Source organism: Neolamprologus multifasciatus, chromosome 7 (assembly GCF_963576455.1).
Source record: "Neolamprologus multifasciatus chromosome 7, fNeoMul1.2, whole genome shotgun sequence".
NCBI lineage: Eukaryota > Metazoa > Chordata > Actinopteri > Cichliformes > Cichlidae > Neolamprologus > Neolamprologus multifasciatus.
The window spans coordinates 17418131-17438305 of NC_140445.1; the positions used below are offsets into that span (position 1 = coordinate 17418131).

At 40.5% G+C, this 20175-nt stretch overlaps 1 protein-coding gene across 1 annotated transcript; it reads left to right on the top strand.

Moving 5' to 3' along the window:
• The first annotated feature begins 509 nt into the window (after positions 1–509).
• On the top strand, positions 510–19063 carry aif1l (allograft inflammatory factor 1-like). The gene is made up of 6 exons (XM_085165954.1): positions 510–684; positions 879–940; positions 2534–2600; positions 10015–10056; positions 10734–10896; positions 15380–19063. The coding sequence occupies exons 1-6, from the start codon at positions 660–662 to the stop codon at positions 15465–15467; spliced, it is 447 nt and encodes a 148-aa protein (XP_085022080.1). The 5' UTR covers positions 510–659; the 3' UTR covers positions 15468–19063.
• The last annotated feature ends 1112 nt before the right edge of the window (positions 19064–20175 follow it).

The following is a 20175-nucleotide window of genomic DNA, read 5'->3' on the forward strand; positions in this document are numbered from 1 at the left end:
AAGTAATCAACATCCGAACATCAACATACCGCACGCTAGAACTCTGAAACAACACAGAAGAACTCTGCAGTGACACTTACAGGCCAGTGGTCACCCTTTCAGTGATGAAGATGTACACATCCTGGACAGGAAGGAATGCTGGTTTGTGCAGGGAGTCAAGGAGGCCATTTAGGTGAAAAGGGAAAGACCATCTCTGAATCGCTGATGGGGGCATAAGGGTAACTCTTTTACCATCTTACAATGTGCGATTGCAGTCATGGCAATTTGATCATGAAACTGACCTCACGGTCAGCCATGAAACTGACATCATTGTTAGTCACTGGTGCTAGTTTCGGTCATTATGCTAATGTGCTGTTTATAAAGTCAGCTGAGACTGAAGGAGTCGCTCTCCAGTTCAGTGCGTGCGTGACGTTTCTCCCGCTGAAAACACTACTTCCAGAAGAACAGAATCAACTTTCTGGGATTTCAACGTTTTGTTTTGAAAGGACTGATCGGATGTTCCGTTGATAATAGTGTATGTTTTGACACCGGTGCAGTGAGTGGCCTATTGAGCCCATTCTCTAAATAGGAGTATCTCCCAGGCGGACAGTTGCGGCAGCCTTCTGGCTCGGATTTTTTTTTTCATTTTCTGGATTTTTCCATCACAGATAAATTCCGGGATGCCTTCAAGTAAAAATCTCCAAGGTAATAAATAAAATGGTTACGGACTGCCATGCCCCCCTTTAGCGGGCATCTGCTTATGTCTGTGGCTAGCTACAGCTTAACGTTAGTCTTTACAATAGAGCATCTTAGGCCGACCGGCTACCGTCCAGGCTGAGCCTGTGTTAGTATTAACCAGCTATTTAATAAAAATAACCTCACTTTCTTTTGTTTTGCAGGTGGAAAAGCCTTCGGGCTGTTAAAGGACCAGAAAAGGCAAAAACTGGAAGAAATAAACCAGGTACGCGTGTTCTCTTTATTTGCCACGAGCTTCTCTAACGGCACTCCACGGTAATTTGAATTTTAATGAGCTCGCGCACACTTGACTTGGCCTTGGCCTCGTTTTGAGGATTCGGTGCATTCCCGGGTAACTGTCTCAGGAGTGCGGTGAATTAGAAATCAAAACGCCACTGTCTCGTGTTTTGAAGCTGGCCGTGACCATGCTGTTGATGATGCATTTTTATTGATTTCCCCCCGTCACCAACTGCAGGGTCTGGGGTGCACTTGTTGAATGGTTGCATGCTGTCACACAGCTCCGTGCTAAAGGACCGTGAACGTCTCCCTCTGTCCCGATTATATCAATGTGGGAAACGTTTGAAACGCGTTTCGTGGCGTTTCGTGCCGACGGGAAACAGGTGTTACAATGAGCTCTTTGTTTAACACGCTTCGTCAGCCGTAGTTTGACGAGATACCTGTATAATCTCTGTTTTCCTCCTCTGCTTTGGATGTCATCAGCTCACTGCTGCGGCAAAATGTACACATATATGAATTAAAAAAAAAAAAAAAAAAAAAAAAAGGCAGGCCACTTGGAAAGGAGCCAGTGACAGTAATGTATTTGCACAGCAGTCCCAGTTGCCACTACGCACTGCTTATATTTATTTGTTCATTAGAGAAATGACCCCTGGTTCCTAAGCGGCTCTGTCTAAAAATATCAGTTATTTTATGATTAAATCCAGGATTTTCTTTTGTACAGTGACATCCATTTAATTCCGCTGTATTATCATGACTGCATCTTGTAATTCCGGATCTCAAATCTCAGCTTCTATGTTCTGTATTCTGGCATCACTAGTCTATTTTTTTTTTTCTTATTAAGGCTCCAATAATAAGGAACTAATAACATGTGCAAGACATGTAAACGTGACAAGTAAATTTTGGCACTATTCTTCTTGTTTTTCATGACCGAAAACGATATAAAATGACTATAATTTGCTCATAGCTGTAAAGTTTAATCCATATATCTGTATTTCGGTTTAACCGTTCCTTATAGATTTTCACGACTCATAAAACTGGCACTCCCTTTGTTTACATAACGAAAATGACTAGCAGGACACTTCTGTGTGGGAAATTGCTGTGTGATTCAGCACAGCTGAGTCAGGCATCCCTGATAAAGGTCCAGTCGTGGTGTTTATCCTCTTTACACGTAATTGCAAGTTCGATAGATACACAGAGGTCAGCGCAAAGAACAACGGCACACTCTGTCATTCTGGCTCTCGCTCTGTCCTGCAAGGATTGTGGATGACTCCCACACGCCATGTTGCATCATTATAATTTTATTACATTAGCTCCCTTCTGGCAGCTTTATACCCTTGCGAGGTGTTCCACTTAATGAACGCAGTGATAAGTAACGACAGTAAAGGGAGTCGTTGGTCTCCAGTTCAAAATTTGGACAGGACACAGTCAGATTTGGTGTGCTGAAAGTTCTCTGTTCATGTGTGGGGAATTCGCTGGAATCTAACAAGGAAGATGGAAAAAGTAGTCCCAGTTTCATTAAACTTGTAAAACCTGTATTTTATGACCAGCTTCACTTTTGGTTTACCCCCTTCCTCTTTCTCAGGAGTACCTGGAAGACCAGAAATACAGTGATGAAGAAGACCTGGCTGAAAAGTTGGAAGGTTTCAAAAGTAAGAAAATCCAGCCCTTCCTTCAGCTGATGGCTGTCTGCGGTGGTGTGGCTGGGGCTTTTCCTGGCTTTTGTCTTAGCCTAAATATTTGTTTATTTGGCAGGCGATATATATATATGCATACACACACACACAATCCTTTAATCTTCAGCATTTTGTTTTTCTCTGTGGGAAAGACAGAATGCTGTGATTTCTAAAACATTTGTAAGGCCAAGTCCTTAGTGGCCTGGTAGGAATGTGCCGGGGCGTGACTGCTTGTTGTTGCAATATTTGGAGCTTTCCTGGGTAAACTCGTAGCTCCTGGGAACAGGAGTAAAAACATTGATACTTGCTGAATACAAGAATAAGGGTTGCACAATTTAGAAAAGAACTCCTTCCCCATTCCACAGATATTGCGTTTACATTTAAGGAATGTAGATTTTCTTTTCTTTTTTACAGTCGGTGTGAGTTTTAATCAGTTTTACATCAGATCAAAAAAGCAGTTTATTGTAAAAAAAACAAAAAAAAAAACAGCGTAAGTATTGAAATGAAGAAGAAAAAATGCTCCAGTGTCCTACTTACTTTGCATGCTTGCTGGAGGAAATGGAGCAGTAATATATAAACAGAAATGGGACCAAGCACCAGGGTCCTGGGAGGTTTGCTGGGTTTTTTTTCCTCCCCCCCTCCTGTCTTTTCCACATTGTCCCAGAGGCTTAAAGGTCACACTGCTTTTAACTACCAGTCAGATCGACTCATTGCAACCCAGCACATGGAACAAAAAAACAAGATAAAATGTAGTCATATTTTATTTTAACATTTACATAAAAACCCAATGCAGGTTTTTTTTTTTTTTTTTTTTTTTAAATTAATTTTGGATATTCAGATGACTATATTGATGTTTTCATTGATTTGTTTGGTTTTTGGACACTTGTTACTACTTTCATGGCTGAATGTAGTTATTCCTATCAGTTAGTCAGTAGATTAAATTAACCAGCCACAGGGTACTCAGGCTGCTGGCCTTATTAACATAAATGAAATATAAAAAACATGAAAATATAGTGTGTGAAACATATTAAATCACATTAACAAAGTTACTTTACAGAAATAACAGTTTTGGAGCTGACCAATGTGTGCTTTCCTATATTAATATGATTTCTTAAAATAGAGCTGTTTCAGCTGGTGATTTCTAACTAATGAGCAATAACACCAATAAGCCTCATGCTCTGAGCAATTAAAACTGTGAATTTTCTTTCAGTTTTAATGGAAAATTAAGTTTTACACCCAGATTTTGGATGGGGACAATTTTTAGACCAAATATATCAAAAAGTGTTGATTCTATTATTCTCACACTCTAAGGCATAGGTGTCAAACTCTGGCCCGCGGGCCAAATTTGGCCCGCAGCCTAATTATATGTAGCCCACGAAGCCATACCAAATTACTATTAGAGCTGGTATTAAACAGCTAAAATATATATATATATATATATATATATATATATATATATATATATATATATATATATATATATATATATATATAGTTTAGTATTAAGCTTTGCTTGTTCCATATTCAGTTTTTTAGCAAAACTTGTTTGAGTCCATAAGAAAAGATTCATTCATGTATCTAGAGGAAGATTTTTATTTTTTTTTTTTTTCCAATAAATATTAATGTTAGCCCGCGACTTTGTTCCAGTTTTTAATTTTGGCTCACTGTGTATTTGAGTTTGACACCCCTGCTCTAAGGCTACGTTCACACTGCAGGCAAAAGCGCATCAAATCTGACTTTTTGGACACTATGCGCCCATATCCGATCATGGTATGACAGTGTGAACGGCACAAATCCGATACTTTCAAATCCGATCTGGGTCACTTTCGTATGTGGTACTGAATCCGATACATATCTGATGTTTTACAAAGCGACTGTTGTGTGAATGGTCATGTCACATTAAATACGTCTTTTTCGTCACTGACACAAGACAGACGCCAATTATCAGCGCCAGAGAAGCGCCCGATGACATCGTGAACGCTTCCTGGCCATCCAGTGTAGATGTTAGTGAAACTGTTTGGAAGACAACGTTGAAGAAATGTGAACATTTTATTTGTACTGTTTAATCTGCAGATTCTGACAGAAATCTGCAACTATCCTTTGAAGCACTACTCCTCTCTAAAACAGCAATAAGGATAATTATTAGGCCATATTTAAATAACAACAAAACTTCAAGCAAAATTGGAAAATGTAAAGTCCGAAACAGGTCTTTATATTAAGGGCCATCAGTCAAACAATACTGTTTGGTCTGGGTCTAAACAGAGCGTGTTGTGTGTGATGTCTTCTTTTGCGCCTGCGGGCCGCTTTAGGGCCGTGAACGGTTCACATTAGAGCGCGTTTGCTGTCACATTTTATTTGTAGTGTGAACAACCAGACAAAAAAATCGGATTTGATCAAAAAATCGGAATTGAGCATTAAGACCTGCAGTGTGAACGTAGCCTTAGTCTCAAGCATTGTACATACATAAATTGTACTCATCGGTACAGATCTTTTCTCCTTCTAACAGCAGCAGTTATCCAACAAATGAGTATTGGGTCAAATGAGACTGTGTTAACAAACCAGTCCACTAATCAACCTGGAGAGTACAGCCCTAGCTACTTCAGCCCAAGGGATTTACCGATACAACTCCTACCATGTCCAATACATACCAATATCGGTGTTGAATCATCAGTACACACATTCATACCTAAGCACCCTGTCTAACATTTGTGAACACACTGCTGTGGAGAAGTGTCCAGGGAAATTCTGAGTTCAGTATCTTCAAGACTGGAGTAGCTAGGGAATCAGCCCATCAGTCATACCATCTCTACCCCATGAATCACTGCTGCCCATAATGAAGCCCAAAGAGGACAGAACGCATCAACCTGTGTCTGAGTTTTTCAGTCCCATTAACTCACTTGATTACAGTTAAAATGTTTAAATAAAACAAACTTCTGCAACCACAAATTCTGTTAGCTTGCCTGGTAATTGCGGCCACTTGGCAAAGTAAACACAGACTAATCTGGGACTAAAATGAAAAGATGGTGCTGATAATCAACTACCGATTGAGCTAAAGTATGTAGCCTGCATTTGCTCAGAATTAGCCATTAGCAGTTCCCCTTTCTAAACTAATTCGGAAAAAAAAAAATATATATATATATATATTAGGGGTGCAACGATACTCGTATCGATATTGAACCGTTCGATACAGTGCTTTCGGTTCGGTATGCATATGTATCGAACAATACAACATTTTTAATTTATTTTATCAACTTTCCTTCTGACGGTGCTGTCTGTGTTGAGCGCTCAGTGGATCTGCGCTTGACAGTGCAGCCTAGGCAGAGTAGTCGAACACAGATTCACTGAGCGCAGGGCAAGCTAGCGAGACAGAAGTTAAGCTCTCCTTGCAACATGGCAAATTGAACCTCCCCCACCCTCATTCAGATCTGGCGTTTGGAACTATTTTGGTTTTCATGTGATGTATGACCCTGAAGGTAAGCGTGTCATGGACTAAAGTAAAACAGTATGTTGGATGTGCCACGCAATGCTCAATTACATGGGTGGGAACTAGTGCATTAGCGCAGTTAGAACGTGTTGGCTGTCCAGCCCCACACACGGGGCAATCCGCGGTAGCTCGTTAACGGAGATTTGCCGTGTTGTGGCGTTAACCTCATTTCAGATTAACGCTGACAGCACTAGTGGGAACACAACGAATATGACTGCACATTTACGCCGACATCATCCTAGTGCAAAGACAAGTGGAAGCAGAGAAAAACAACAAGCAGGCATGCTACAAACTTTACCGGAGTCAGCGGTTAGCACATGATTCTCCTTATGGGGACCTGATATGTTTAATATGCTGCTGAGAATATAGCCCAGAAGAAGCGTATATTATAGCTTTTATTTTGGAAAGAGCCATTCCTCTGTAATAAACTCTCTTTTCCAAAGATGAGTGATTCCTCAATCAGATACAGGGCTCGCAAAATCGCTAGCCCGACGTCCCGGGGCTAGCGATTTTTCCAGTCGGGCTGCCCTGCCCTGCCCGTTGGCCTATCGTAGGAAGGAAAAATATATGTCAATGCTTTTGCATTCTTTCGGAAATGTAGCTGGGTAATTATGTCATTGGCATCGGTGAGCCACTGTGAATATGTGACATATTGAAATCGCATTTGAATTTGCGCTTGTTTTTTGCTTTCACTTTGCAATCGCGCGAACTGTGTATAGAGAGCGACAGCACTGATCGGTGAGTGATGATAATTTGCGCACCAATTCCTCTGACATCATCTTATCAATCGTTAGCTTACTATGCAAACATGACAAGTGAAATCTCCCGCAGCAAGCTTAAACATGTGAGAGGTTGATCGCGCAGAGAATCGCTGAGCGTTAAGTGAGTGCGTGTGTAAAAGCAGCAGGATACATATTTTAGTTCTGCTGAGCCAAATAAGACAGGTCAGGGTGAAGAAATGACAGCCAAAGAAAAGCTTACCACAAAACGGAAACTTTATGACAAATCAGACTATAAGGCAAAAAGAAAGTGCAGCTTTATGGTTTCATGGACAAAATAATTTCTGTGGCTGCAATATGACGAGCTAAATAACCAGGTCTGCACATAAGTGGTCCGCAGGTGCGTATTCGCTGTCAAAATAAAAAACGCGCACAAGATAAGAAGTTGCAACGCGTGTTTGCATACATAAGATTTTCTGGAGGAGGACAGACATTTGTTTAGAACTCTTAAAGATGTCGAAGAAGCTCCTTTAAGCAGTTACTTTGGTGTTCCTCCACCTCCAAAGAAATGTCAGAAGGAGTCCAAACCACAAAAGAAGCACGTATTCTCGGACAAGTGGTTGCAGGAGGTGAGCTGGCTTCAAACAAATGATGAACGCACAGAGATGTGGTGCAGAATGTGCTGTGAAAATTTAATAAATGACAAATTAATAAAAAGGCATGAACATTTTTTTGTATCGAAAAAATATCGAACCGTGACACCAAAGTATCGAACCGAACCGAACCGTGAATTTTGTGTATCGTTGCACCCCTAATATATATATATATATATATATATATATATATATATATATATATATATATATATATATATATGTCCCTGTCTCTGTCCCTCCCAACACACACACACACACACCCTGGGGGTTAGTGTCTTTTAAAGTGATGGGAAATCTTTGTGTTTATCTGTTGGCCAAAGTGGCAGAGGAAGTCAGTGCGGTCACCGTCCATTGCAGCTATTTTATCAGCAAGTCACCCTCCTTTTTTAAAAATGGAAAATCCCTTTGGATGAGCTGACTAAGTGGGTGGTAGACAAACAACTTTGTCTAAATCAAACTTGCACTTCAGACCTCCTTATGAATGTCAGAGAAAAGTAAAAAATAAAGTATATTTAAGGCTTTCTTGAGAATTTGATGCCATTTATTTTCTAGCATCACTTGCCAAAAGAATTTGGGTCAGGAGGAGCAACTAAAGACTTGAGTTTTGTGCAGTTGAGCCGTTTTCTGTGGCTGCAGATGATCAACAGGCTGCACTACGACAAGTGGGCCACTCAAAAACTGCTGTGTGTGTGCGCATGGCCCACTCCTCAGAGTTTACGAACAGGGTCGGCATTGTCCCATCCCACTCCCCACGGGTTCGCTCAGTTAACACAGTACCCTCTCTCTGTCCCTCCCAACACACACACACACACACACAGCTCCCATTGTGGTACAGAAATAGCAAGTGTAATGTGACTAAAGTGCTCTTCCAGGGAAAAGGGAACAGAAAAATTTAGGCAGAAGCGGAAAAATGTCCGCTTCCAAAGAAGCAGTCAGTTCATTGACATGTTTCTGTTGTGCTTTTATAAGTGAATGCAAATCCAATGGTTAATAATTACTATTTATTCTTAAGCCTGTCTGTGGTTAACACCACTTAGATTAGAAGATATACCAAAAGTAATCTTTAGGCCAATTCCATTTCATTCCATCCCAGTTTAGAAATGAAAGCTTTAAAAAAGCAACAATCTTTTTCAATTCCATGTTTTAAAATGTGTGAATTGTTTTCTTTTGGTGTGATACAGCAAAGTGATTTTTTTTTTTCAATAGGAAAAAAAGAAGAAAAGAAATGTCTGATTTATCAGTGATGAAAGTCATGACTTGTTTTAGTCCTAGATGAGATTCTCATGCTCCTATTAGAGCTGCGGCTGGAGGCGTTATGTTTTCAGGCTATCCCTCCATCTGTCCCGTTCTCACAATTGTGATATCTCCTGAGGGATTTCAGATTTGACCCATAGTTCACTTAGACTCGAGAAAAACCAATTAAATTTCAATTCAACATTTTATATTCAAAGAGGTCACAGGTCAGCTACCTCGTGATGTCACAATGTTGCCAAAACCGTCAACTCTTCAGATCATTATTCACCATCATAGCTGCAGAGATTGTGTCCCTAACTGACATTTAGAAGGATGCTAAATTGATGATACTAGATTTATTTCTCCTAAAGTTTTCACTGCATCTATTATAAGAGTTTCCCTCCAAGTATTAATGGTAAATGTTGTTCTATGCTAATTAAAAAAAAAATGTAACATTTGGTCTCATACATCCAAGTTATTCTATCACATAAATAACAAGTTGTTTTTTTCCTTTAGCTGAAAACACTAATTAATGAGGAGTTGTTAAGGGAGTGTTTTCAACAATGACAATGTGTTAGTGTCTCGAACGTTCAGTAATTACAACTTTTGTTTCTTTATAGTGAAATGAGTATAGAGCAGGGGTGGGCAATCTCAGTCCACGAGGGCCGGTGTCCCTGCAGGTTTTAGATGTGTCCTCGAACAAACACAGCTGATTTAAATGGCTAAATTAGCTCCTCAACATGTCCTGAAGTTCTCCAGAGGCCTGGTAGTGAACTAATCATGTGATTCAGGTGTGTTGACCCAGGGTAAGATCTAAAACCTGCAGGGACACCGGCCCTCGTGGACTGAGATTGCACACCCCTGGTATAGAGTCTGTTTGTTCACAGCCCATGAACTTTCTGTATGCTGCTGTGCTTGGTGATTTAGGGTCCAAACATCTTTCTTTTAACTCTGTTTAAACTTGAAGTACTGTTTTAACTTCCTGACCTTCTGACTCTTAATCTGGCTGCCACGGCTCCCTGCAGCTGCCAGATTGCTTGCTTCCTGCTCAGATGTGGGAAAACAAACACAAAAACCCACCTGTCCTTATCAGCTGTTTTTGTCTTTGCTAGGTCAGCTGTCAGCACAGTGTAAGATGTTGAGATCACTGGGCAGAGTGTGCTAACTGTTTTGCTGACATGTAATATGCTCTCTGGAGGTTGGTGCTTGTTAGTGTTGTACTGCGAGGTGTGTATGTGTGTGGGGGATGGTGAATGAACTACCACTGTCGGTAATAATCTCCTGTGCTTGTTTTGCAGATAAATATGCTGAGTTTGACCTGAACGACCAAGGAGAGATTGGTGAGTAATAAAAAAACAACCCAGATAACAACTGTCGCTCAAGCCCATGTTGACATGAGGCAACAGTAATTAATACTGTGTGTGTGTTGTCTGCCCCCAGTGGGCGCAGGATTTAAACAGGCTCATGTTACTTTGCTGTGTGCTGCATGTGAAGTGAGACTGTTCTGTCCATTGTTGTGGAAGGTTTTGAACAGGTGTGGGGCCAACTGTAGTGTCAGGATCTGTTTGCAGTTCCTAAAACAAGCTCTTGTATGTCCTATAAAACTTCCCCAGTCAGCAAAATATCTCTGAATATTAGCCCCTATTCGGTTTTCTGGTCTCTGCACAATTAATATTGGATTTCCATAATTTTGCACAGATATCTTTGTGATTCAGAAGCACTTTTACCAAATCATTACAATGTATTTTAAACTCATTACAGCTGAAATAAATGGTATTTCTGTCAGAAGCAGACATTATAAAACTGTTAGACAGAAACTATCTCTGTGTGATAAATACTTGAAACTTTCTGTGTAAAATTAGTCAAATCTATTGTAGGTGTTGATGTAATTTAGCGTTTTTGAATTTTTTTTTTCTTTTCTTCATATTATTGTGGAAAAGAGACTTGTACATAAATAGGAAAGCAATTCACCTTTTCCTGCTAATCGTTGATCCATTTGTCAACTCCACTTTCTCAGATCTGATGGGTCTCAAGCGGATGATGGAGAAACTGGGAGTGCCCAAGACCCACTTGGAGTTGAAAAAAATGATCGTGGAGGTGACAGGCGGCAGTAGCAACACCATTAACTACAGGGACTTTGTCAAGATGATGCTTGGCAAGCGCTCAGCTGTGCTCAAATTGTAAGTAAACCCCCTTTTTTTGTGTGTGTGTCTCATTTGGATCTTTAGCCATCAGAATTGTTGTCTTAAGGCCAAGAAAGATGCCAAGCGGACTTATTTTACCAAGTGGATCATCATGGCCTTGCCATATTGGTCCATTTGATTGACCTTTATTATAATTATGTATTTATTTTATTTTCGGATGCTACAAACGGGACATGACTGGGGGATAGGACAGGGAGAAAGAATGAAAGAGGGAGAGAAAGAAAAACAGAGAGAAAGAGAAAGCAAACAAAAAAAGAGCAACATAATAAATACAGCACCATCACAATAAACTTGGGGTTTTTTTTGTTTGTTTTTTAACAGTGATATTTTGTTTAATGTACGACTGTGTGCTGGTTCATTGCTTGTGTTCACATGTCTAATAGGGAGAATATGTATTGTGTGCTGTGTCAGCCAATTGCTTCCTTAAACAGCAGGGGGTTCAGGGATGACAAGGGATGATGTCACAGCCCACATGCTGCATTGGCTGCTAATCAGCATGATAACAAAACCCATCTCTGTAGCCTATCCATAGTCAGCTCATCCCTCTCTGTAGTGGGTCTTAGGGTACTGAGAATAGGCTGATTAACCACTTATGGTTGCATAGGCCTGACAAAGCCACCAAAATTTACCATACTGTATCATTAAAATGTACCCTTTACAATAGAAATGGTGTCTATAGAATATGTAATTATAACTTTTTCATGCTCCCCAGTGGATAAAGTGGTGCACTTGTTTTTAAATGTGTTAATGTAGCCAGTGTAAGCCTTTTAAAGCAGCCTTGCACTAGGTCAACCTACAGGAGCTAGAGCCTGTAATGGCTGCTGCGTGTCAGCTCTGCTGGACTAAGCTGGCTGGACCCTTTAGCAGACAAATCTTATAATCCTGAAAAACAGCAAGCAGAGAATTTGCATAGCATTTCCTCCTCACTTTTGAACAACACTCAAATGTTGTTCAAAAGTGTATCCCATAATCCCACAGCTGCTATTTATAAAGATTTAAATCCCTTCCTGCTTCTCTTGTCTGCTTGCTGGTATTCTAGTAAGACTGTTGTTGCATCCAGAAATAACGTTTATCACTAATATATGTAATACATGCATATCATATTTCTTGTTCTACAGAAAAATGAAATGATTATCTGTATGGTTAACTACTAACTAGGGGTGCAACAATACTCATATCGACATTGAACCGTTCGTTTGATACAGTGATTTCGGTTCCATACGCATATGTATCGAACAATACAAAATGTTTTATTTATTTTATCAACTTTTCTTCTGACGATGCTGTCTGTGTTGAGCGCTCAGTGGATCTGCGTTTGACTACTCAGCCTAGGCTGCACTGTCGAGTGCAGATCCACTGAGCGCAGCGCAAGCTAGCAAGACAGAAGCTAAGCTCGTTACAACATGGCAACTTCCTCAACGGCAACGCTACCCGAAACTGAGCCTCCCCCACCCTCATTCAAATCTGGCGTTTGGAACTATCTTGGTTTTCATGTGAAGCATGACCCTGATGGCAACAGTATGTCTGATGTGCCACGCAATGCTCAATTGGTGGGAACTAGTGCGTTAGCGCAGTTAGCTTGTTAACGTGTTGATGCCGTCCAGCCCCACGGACGGGGCGAACCGCGGTAACTTGTTAACAGAGATTTGCCGCGTTATGGCGTTAATGTCATTTTAACGAGATTAACGCTGACAGCACTAGTGGGAACACAACGAATATGACTGCACATTTACGCCGACATCCTCCTTGTGCAAAGACAAGTGGAAGCAGACAAAAACAACAAGCACGCATGCTACAAACTTTACCCGAGTCATTTAGACAGCCGTTAGCACATGATTCTCCTTATGGGGACCTGATATGTTTAATATGCTGCTGAGAATATAGCCCAGAAGAAGCGTATAGTATAGCTTTTATTTTGGAAAGAGCCATTTCTCTGTAATAAACTCTCTTTTCCAAAGATGAGTGATTTCTCGATCAGATAGATTTATTTTTTTTAAATTATTTTCTTGTTTCAGCAACATTAAATTTAAAAACTGTACTTTTGAGTTAAAATATATATTATCGTTTTAATAAATGACAAATTAAAAAGGCATGAACCTTTTTTTTTGTATTGAAAAAATATTGAACCGTGACACCAAAGTATCGAACCGAACTGTGAATTTTGTGTATCGTTGCACCCCTACTACTGTTTTTGGTTTTTTTTGTTTTTTTTGTTTTTTTTTGTTTTGTTTTCCAAACTTCAAATGGCAACCTACTTTTTTTTTTTTTGTGTTTGTTTTTTGTCTCGAGAGGATATGAGAGGGAGAAGCTGAGGCCACACAACAGCTTTAGAATGATGTTATTCAAAGCATTTGGCAGGACAACAATTGATTTTTGCAATTAGAGGCAATGAATGACACCAAGCTCCGCAACTGGGCTCAGTTAGTGTTAGTGCAGTGCACAAGTACAAAAGAAGACAAAGTCATAATTTCTTAGACCAAGATTTTGATTGACAAATGAGCTGTGTAGGGATTTGTTAAAGGTCTTGCAGGAGAGCAGCAAAGGAGACCTTGCTCTTTGAAGAGATAAGTGTAATGGAGTCTTTATCAGATAATAAAGTCACACTGATTAAATAACACACATAGATGCCATAACATTAAACAGAGTCTGTTCAATGTTATTGCAGCTGGTCTGGATGCACAGGCATCCAAGTCCACGTGAGTCGCTCCCTTTGAAACTATTGACCATCTGCTATTAAGATACCAGAATTCCCACCTCAACCCCCTTTAAAATATGCTTGCACTTTGGGGAAAAAATACAGATGTGTGCTCATCTCTGTAAAAATCACAAATCCTTATGCTGACAGAACATGGTCACAATGGTCATGAAAACTCTTCAGTTCAAACATTACATTGATGAATATTAGTGGTGACGGGTAGAATGGCAGACAAGTCCTAAGTGTGAAGAAAAATGAGTGAGAGTAGTGGTCAGGGGAATGTGCCAGAGTTTGAGTTGCTGAGTGCCTGTTTCGTCACTGGGATCATTACTCCTTATGAGCTTACTGGAGCTTTGCAGAGTTTTCCAAAAAAGGAAGTTAAAGGCAGGCACTTGCTCTGAATAGCTCTTGTCAGATCACTCACTGTGCTGTGTCTAGTCTAAACCACTGTTGCCCTCGGTCCTTTTGTGGTTTCCTTTCATTCCATTCCTTTCACTTATTGCTCAGCTGCTTCTTGCCTGACTGCTACATCCTGTGTCTACTGTCAGTCTTTTAAATTTACATCTAAATTAATATTTTACAGTCTTTATGCCTCTCTCCGTGGTGCTGAAGGGAACATGCCAAGGCACTTTATTAGGGTCTTGCTAGTACTGTTTTGCCTTGAGAATTGTCCTAATTCTCCATTTCACAGATTCAGCAAGGTGCAGAATAATTCCTGAGATTTAGCTCCATATTGACATGATAGCATCACGTAGTTGCGGCAGATTTGCCAGTTGCACATCTTTGGTGTGACTCTTATTTTACCACATTCCAATGCTCTATTGGATTGAGATCTGGTGATTTTGGTGGTCACATTGAACTTGCTGTCATGTTCAAAAACCCAGTTTGATATGATTTGAGCTTTGACATGACAGATTATCTTGTCTTCAGAAGATGTGTGGTCACAAAGGGAGGGAGTTGGTCAGCAACAATACTGTGGTGTTTTAAAAGATGCTCAGGTGGTGCTAATTGGTCCAAAGGTTGTAATGAACACCTTTCCCACACCTTTGCATCACCACTAGCCTAAACTGTTGATACAGGGTAGAGTTATGCTTTTACAGGCAAATGTTGCAGAAACCAACAGACCAGGCAGCATTTATCCAAACTTCTGTCCGGTTTTGGTGAGTCTGTGTCAATTGTTGCCTCATTTTCCAGTTCTTAGCTGACAGGAGTGGTCTTCTGATGCTGTAGCACATCTGGTTCAAGGTTTGCCTTGTTGTGCATTCAGGGATGTTCTTCTTTATTATTCTTTGTTAAAGTGGTTATTCGTGTTGCTCTGGGCTTCCTATCAGCTTAAAGCAATCTGGCCATATTCCTCTTATATTAACAACAGATTTTCATCAACATTTATTGGATATTTTCTTTCAGACCTTTCTTTGTAAATCCTACAACTGGTTGTGTGGGAAAATCCCAGTAGATCAGCCTTTAAAAGTGAAATACCCAGACCAGCCTATCTGGGACCAACAACCTGTCATGTTCACACTCTCTCAAATCACCTTTGTTCCCCTTCTGAGGCTGGGTTTGAACTTCAGATAGCCATGTTCATCATATTTACATGTATAATTGCATTGAGCTGCAATTACGCATGGTGACAATGATGTAAATACTGCTCTGCTGGTCCTGTGATGGACCTATAGAAGGTGCAACTTCCCTGCTGGGATACGCTCAAATTAACATTAAATGGAGATATTGTGTTAACCGCCCATGACTCATCTCTCTCCACAGAGTTTTGGTTTTTGAAGACAAAGCCAGTGGCTCTCCCTGCAAGCCGGCCGGACCCCCTCCAAAGCGGGACATCGCTAGCCTTCCTTAAGTGTCAGGCCTCCATGCTGCTAAAGGAGCTGAGGGACCATCAATAGCTATGTGGAATAATGTGGAGTGTCGTGTTCATGTGGGACCAGTGATCAAGAACGTCATTTTGTGAATATATGATGTGTGTGAGTTTTCTGTTTGAAAGACTGAGCCCAAAACTCACTAAAATTGTTTGACTGTGAATATTTTATTCCTCTTTTTTCCCTCCTTTAATTAAAATGTAGCAGTGATAATGGTAACTTGTAATCAGCTTGATAAATTACATTTTGTAGTGTGTTTCATGGTTGCATTTTAAGGGAAGACTTAAAATTCTCCAGAGGTCTCTTTTTCTTCCACGGTCTGTTTCTTTTTTTTCTTTTTGACACATTGATTTTAATGATTTAGAGCAGTATGCTTTTGGAAAAGCACAAGGAAAACGAACAGTTTATTCCAACACATTTTTGCACTCTTCTTAGCACTCTTTCATGCATTCCTGCCAGGCTTATCTTGGTCAACATCTTCGCTTCAGATCAGATGCCAGAGATTTCAAGCCCTACCCACTTCCTCTGGGTCTAAAGCCCCTTTTGAGTCAAAGTACTGATCTGGAATGAGTAACCAAGTTATCATTCCCACTTTATGATATAAAAAAAACCCACTGGTGTACATGTGTGTACTTACTGTACTTTGTGAGTTACAATGTTAGTAAAAGGATAAGGCATGTTGTTGACTTTCAGTGTCCTTATGTGGCTTGAAAAGCAGTAAATATGACTCGATTTAGAACCGCTAGTCTAAGTTTGACATACAGGCACGCAAGCAGAACAGATGTACATATTATACTACACATCGTACAATCATATTATTTCCAAGTGCCTCAAAATGCAGATACTCTAGAGCTTACACAGTTTGGAGGAGGGAGTGCACACTAGTGTTCAGTTCAAGCAGTCCTTGTTGTGTATGAATTCAAGAAAACCGTGAGATACTATCATTTAGTGTTTGGTGAGAGTTATAATGATGTTTGTTGAAGTGTCTGATGTAGTTTTTGTTACTGATTTCCACAATATTCTGAGTGAGTGAGGTTCACATATGGTGGATTTATTTTTTCCACTTTTTTAACCATTATTTTGTATGCCACTGAAAAAATGTAACCTGATATTGGGTTATTTGTCTTTGTCGAGTTGTCTTCCTCATATTGTTCCATAAGCCAGCCATTTATCTCTGACATGGTTTCTTCTCCTACATGTTAAGTAATTTATGACTGTGTTTGTCTCCCCAGTATAAATGTTCTTTTAACAAACAGTATTTACTGTGAAATTGGTACTTTGACACATAACATGTTTTAACACCATTAGGATACTTTGTCTTTCGTCTGGTGGTTATTTTACATATTTAGTGTTGTTAAGATACACATTGTTTTGCCGACACCAAAGCAATTAAAAGTCTTCTTACACTGGGCACAAGTGTTGAGTTGTTCACTGTGGCAAAACTTGTCTTAAACTGGTAAGATTTTAGGGTTAGCAAGTTTCAGATGGTTTAAGTATTTGAACGGTGATATAGTTTTTGTAACTTGGCCTTTGTACAGGACCCCAGTGGATTTTTAAATCAAACGAAGTGATTTAAGTGCTGACTTCTTGCTTTAATAAAAATGGTTCAAAAGTATTGCATTAACCACTTTTACATCTGAATCATAGCACATCATTTGTCAGAAAGTGGAGGCAATGTTATGCATGTATGGCTGTAGGTGTAACTAGAGTTTACTGATGATGTGAATGCTGATAAAACCAGCAAGATGAAACCTGAAGTGTATCGGGCTATAACATCTGCTCAGATTAAGCCTAATGTTGCGAAGCAGATCAGAAAGCAACGCTTCTTTCTCATCACCAAGAAATTAGATATTCAGGGGTCAAGTCAGCCCAACATATGCTTGCTTTTCATTTACTGAAATAAAACGGAAGGCAGAGGAGACCCCCAAAGGAGCAGAAACTGAAGGTGTAACATATCAAGAGAGGAAACCATCATTTAAGTATGTCAGTGGTTTCAAGGCTATAAGCAATAATTGACCTAAATGTGAGTCAGGCAGAGGCCCTGGTAGTACTTTCTCCAGCTATCAAGGTTTGGCTTTTGGGATCTGAATCTTCTGAATCTGAGCTAGTGGATGAGGTTGAGAGACACTGGCTAGTCGCCTCACCTCAACGCATGGCTTGGACTCTCATGGAGAGAGGCTGGACTCCAATCTGGAGTTGCCCTCAGTGAGAGGCGGCGGGCAGGGGAAGGTGTCCTTGTAATCTTTTGGCTTGCTGCCTGTAAGTTGAAGCCTGGCTGTGTGCTGGGAAGGTGCAGCAGAGGCCCCCATCCCCATAACTCCCACCTCAACAGCATTCAGAGGGAGGATGGGGACATTATTATAATATTAAACATTATTTTAGATTGTCCAACTACTTTTAAGTCTCTGGAAATTGAATGCTATGTAGAAACATGGCTGTAATTCCTAAACAGTTTTGTGAAACTGCTTGAATTACAGACAAAAGTCTGCACTTTGGATTGGAATCTAGCAGCAGCCACACAGCAACAGATTTCACTTGATAAATAGTAATTTTATCTCGCTACAGTATATTCAAAGGTGAGTGTCCTTGAATGGCACCACAGTCACAAAGATCGGCAGACCATTAAAGAGGGAATCCTTATGCTAGATTAAAAACAGTTTTTACCACCAAGCCATACGACACCTCAACCACAACACTTAAACACACATAACACAGCACTCAGAAGCTGCAGCTTCACAAGTACTCTGTTTAATCTGCACTGGTCACTTCACTTTATTGTCATTGATATTTATATTTAAAAGTGCAATACTGTAATTTTCTGCTGCTCATTCCTGTGCAATATCCCATCTGCCCTCCCGTCATATTTCTTTTCAAGATTTTCTTATTTAATCACCAGTGTACATATATTTATATTTATAGATACATATATATTTGGTCATCTTTTCTCTTTTACCATGTCTCTCTAATATTTAGCTCCTTACTATTTTTATACTTTTTTATTTTATTTTATTATATTTTTATTATATTTTCTCCTACTGTATCATGCTGCTGAGTGACTGCTGCTCGTCAAACACATTTCATTGCAATGTTGACCCTGTGCTAACTTGCATATGACAAATAAAACTGAAAACTGATTACAACACATCCTTTGTCTTAGTGCTGACAAATGCAGAAAAAGGTGATATATTATCTAATTTGGAGATATCCATGTCCGTATTGCATGGACACACACACACAAAAGTTATGTGTGTTACCATAAGAGAATCTGGGTGTACACACTAAGTTGGGTCATTGTCTCAGTGCATTAGGCTACTTCTTGATGCATTCTCAATCATCCAGGAAAATAAATCTCCAAAAGTTGATTCTGTTCATCTGGACGTAGCGTTTTCTGTGGAGAAACGTTTCGTCACTCATCCAAGTGACTTCTTCAGTCTCAGCTGACTGCAGGTTTCTCCAATCTTATAAACAGTACATTTGCATAATGACTGAAACCAGCCCACTGAAGGAACAATGGGCTGGGAGGTCAGTTCCTTAATCATAATTATGCAAATTCTCATGACCATTGATCAACAACCACTGACCAAAACCCACTGATCAAAGACCACTGATCAATGGCCATGAGTACATGGACTCCCCAGTTTCACCCATCGTGGCCAATTTGTACATGGAAGAAGTGGAAAAGAGGGCTTTGCTATCCTACCCTGGAACACCACCAAGCCATTGGTACAGATATGTGGATGACACCTGGGTGAAAATCAAATCTCAGGACGTACCGCAATTCACGGATCACATTAACTCGGTGGACCGACACATCAAATTCACCAGGGAGAATATGAAAAGTGGCAGGTTAGCCTTCTTAGACTGTGAGATTTCCATCAGTAATGGGGGACATCTAAAAGCTGACGTGTACCGTAAACCTACACATACGGATCAGTATCTAAGGTTTGACTCTCATCATCCACTGGAGCACAAACTGGGTGTCATCAGGACGCTACAACACAGAGCGAACACCATCCCCACAGACACAGCGGCCAGGGAGGCAGAAGAACAGCACATCAAGAAGGCCCTGAGTAAATGTGGTCATCCCAGCTGGACTTTTGTCAAAGCTGGAAAGGCACCCAAAGAAAGCTCCAGCCGATCCAGGAGAGAAGGACAACCGCTGCCCAAGCGAAAACCTGTAGTGATCCCATATGTGTCAGGAGTATCGGAACAGTTGAGACGCATTTTTTCGAAACACCGGGTCTCTGTGGCTTTTAAACCCCAAAACACGCTGCGCCAAAAATTGGTCCACCCCAAGGATCGGGTCCCCCGACACAAACAGAGTAACATAGTGTACGCTGTTAAGTGCCAGGATTGCCAGGATTTATACATCGGGGAAACCAAACAACCTCTGGCAAAGCGGATGGCACAACACAGAAGAGCTACCTCGTCAGGCCAGGACTCTGCAGTCTATTTACACCTACAGGCCAGTGGACACTCTTTCAATGATGAGGCTGTACACATCCTGGACAGGGAAGAACGCTGGTTTGAGCGTGGAGTCAAGGAGGCCATTTACGTGAAAAGGGAAAGACCATCTCTGAATCGAGGAGGGGGCCTAAGGGTACATCTTTCGCCAACTTACAATGCTGTGATTGCAGCCATTCCCCAACTCTCTGTGAATGGTACTCATGGTCTTTGATCAGTGGGTTT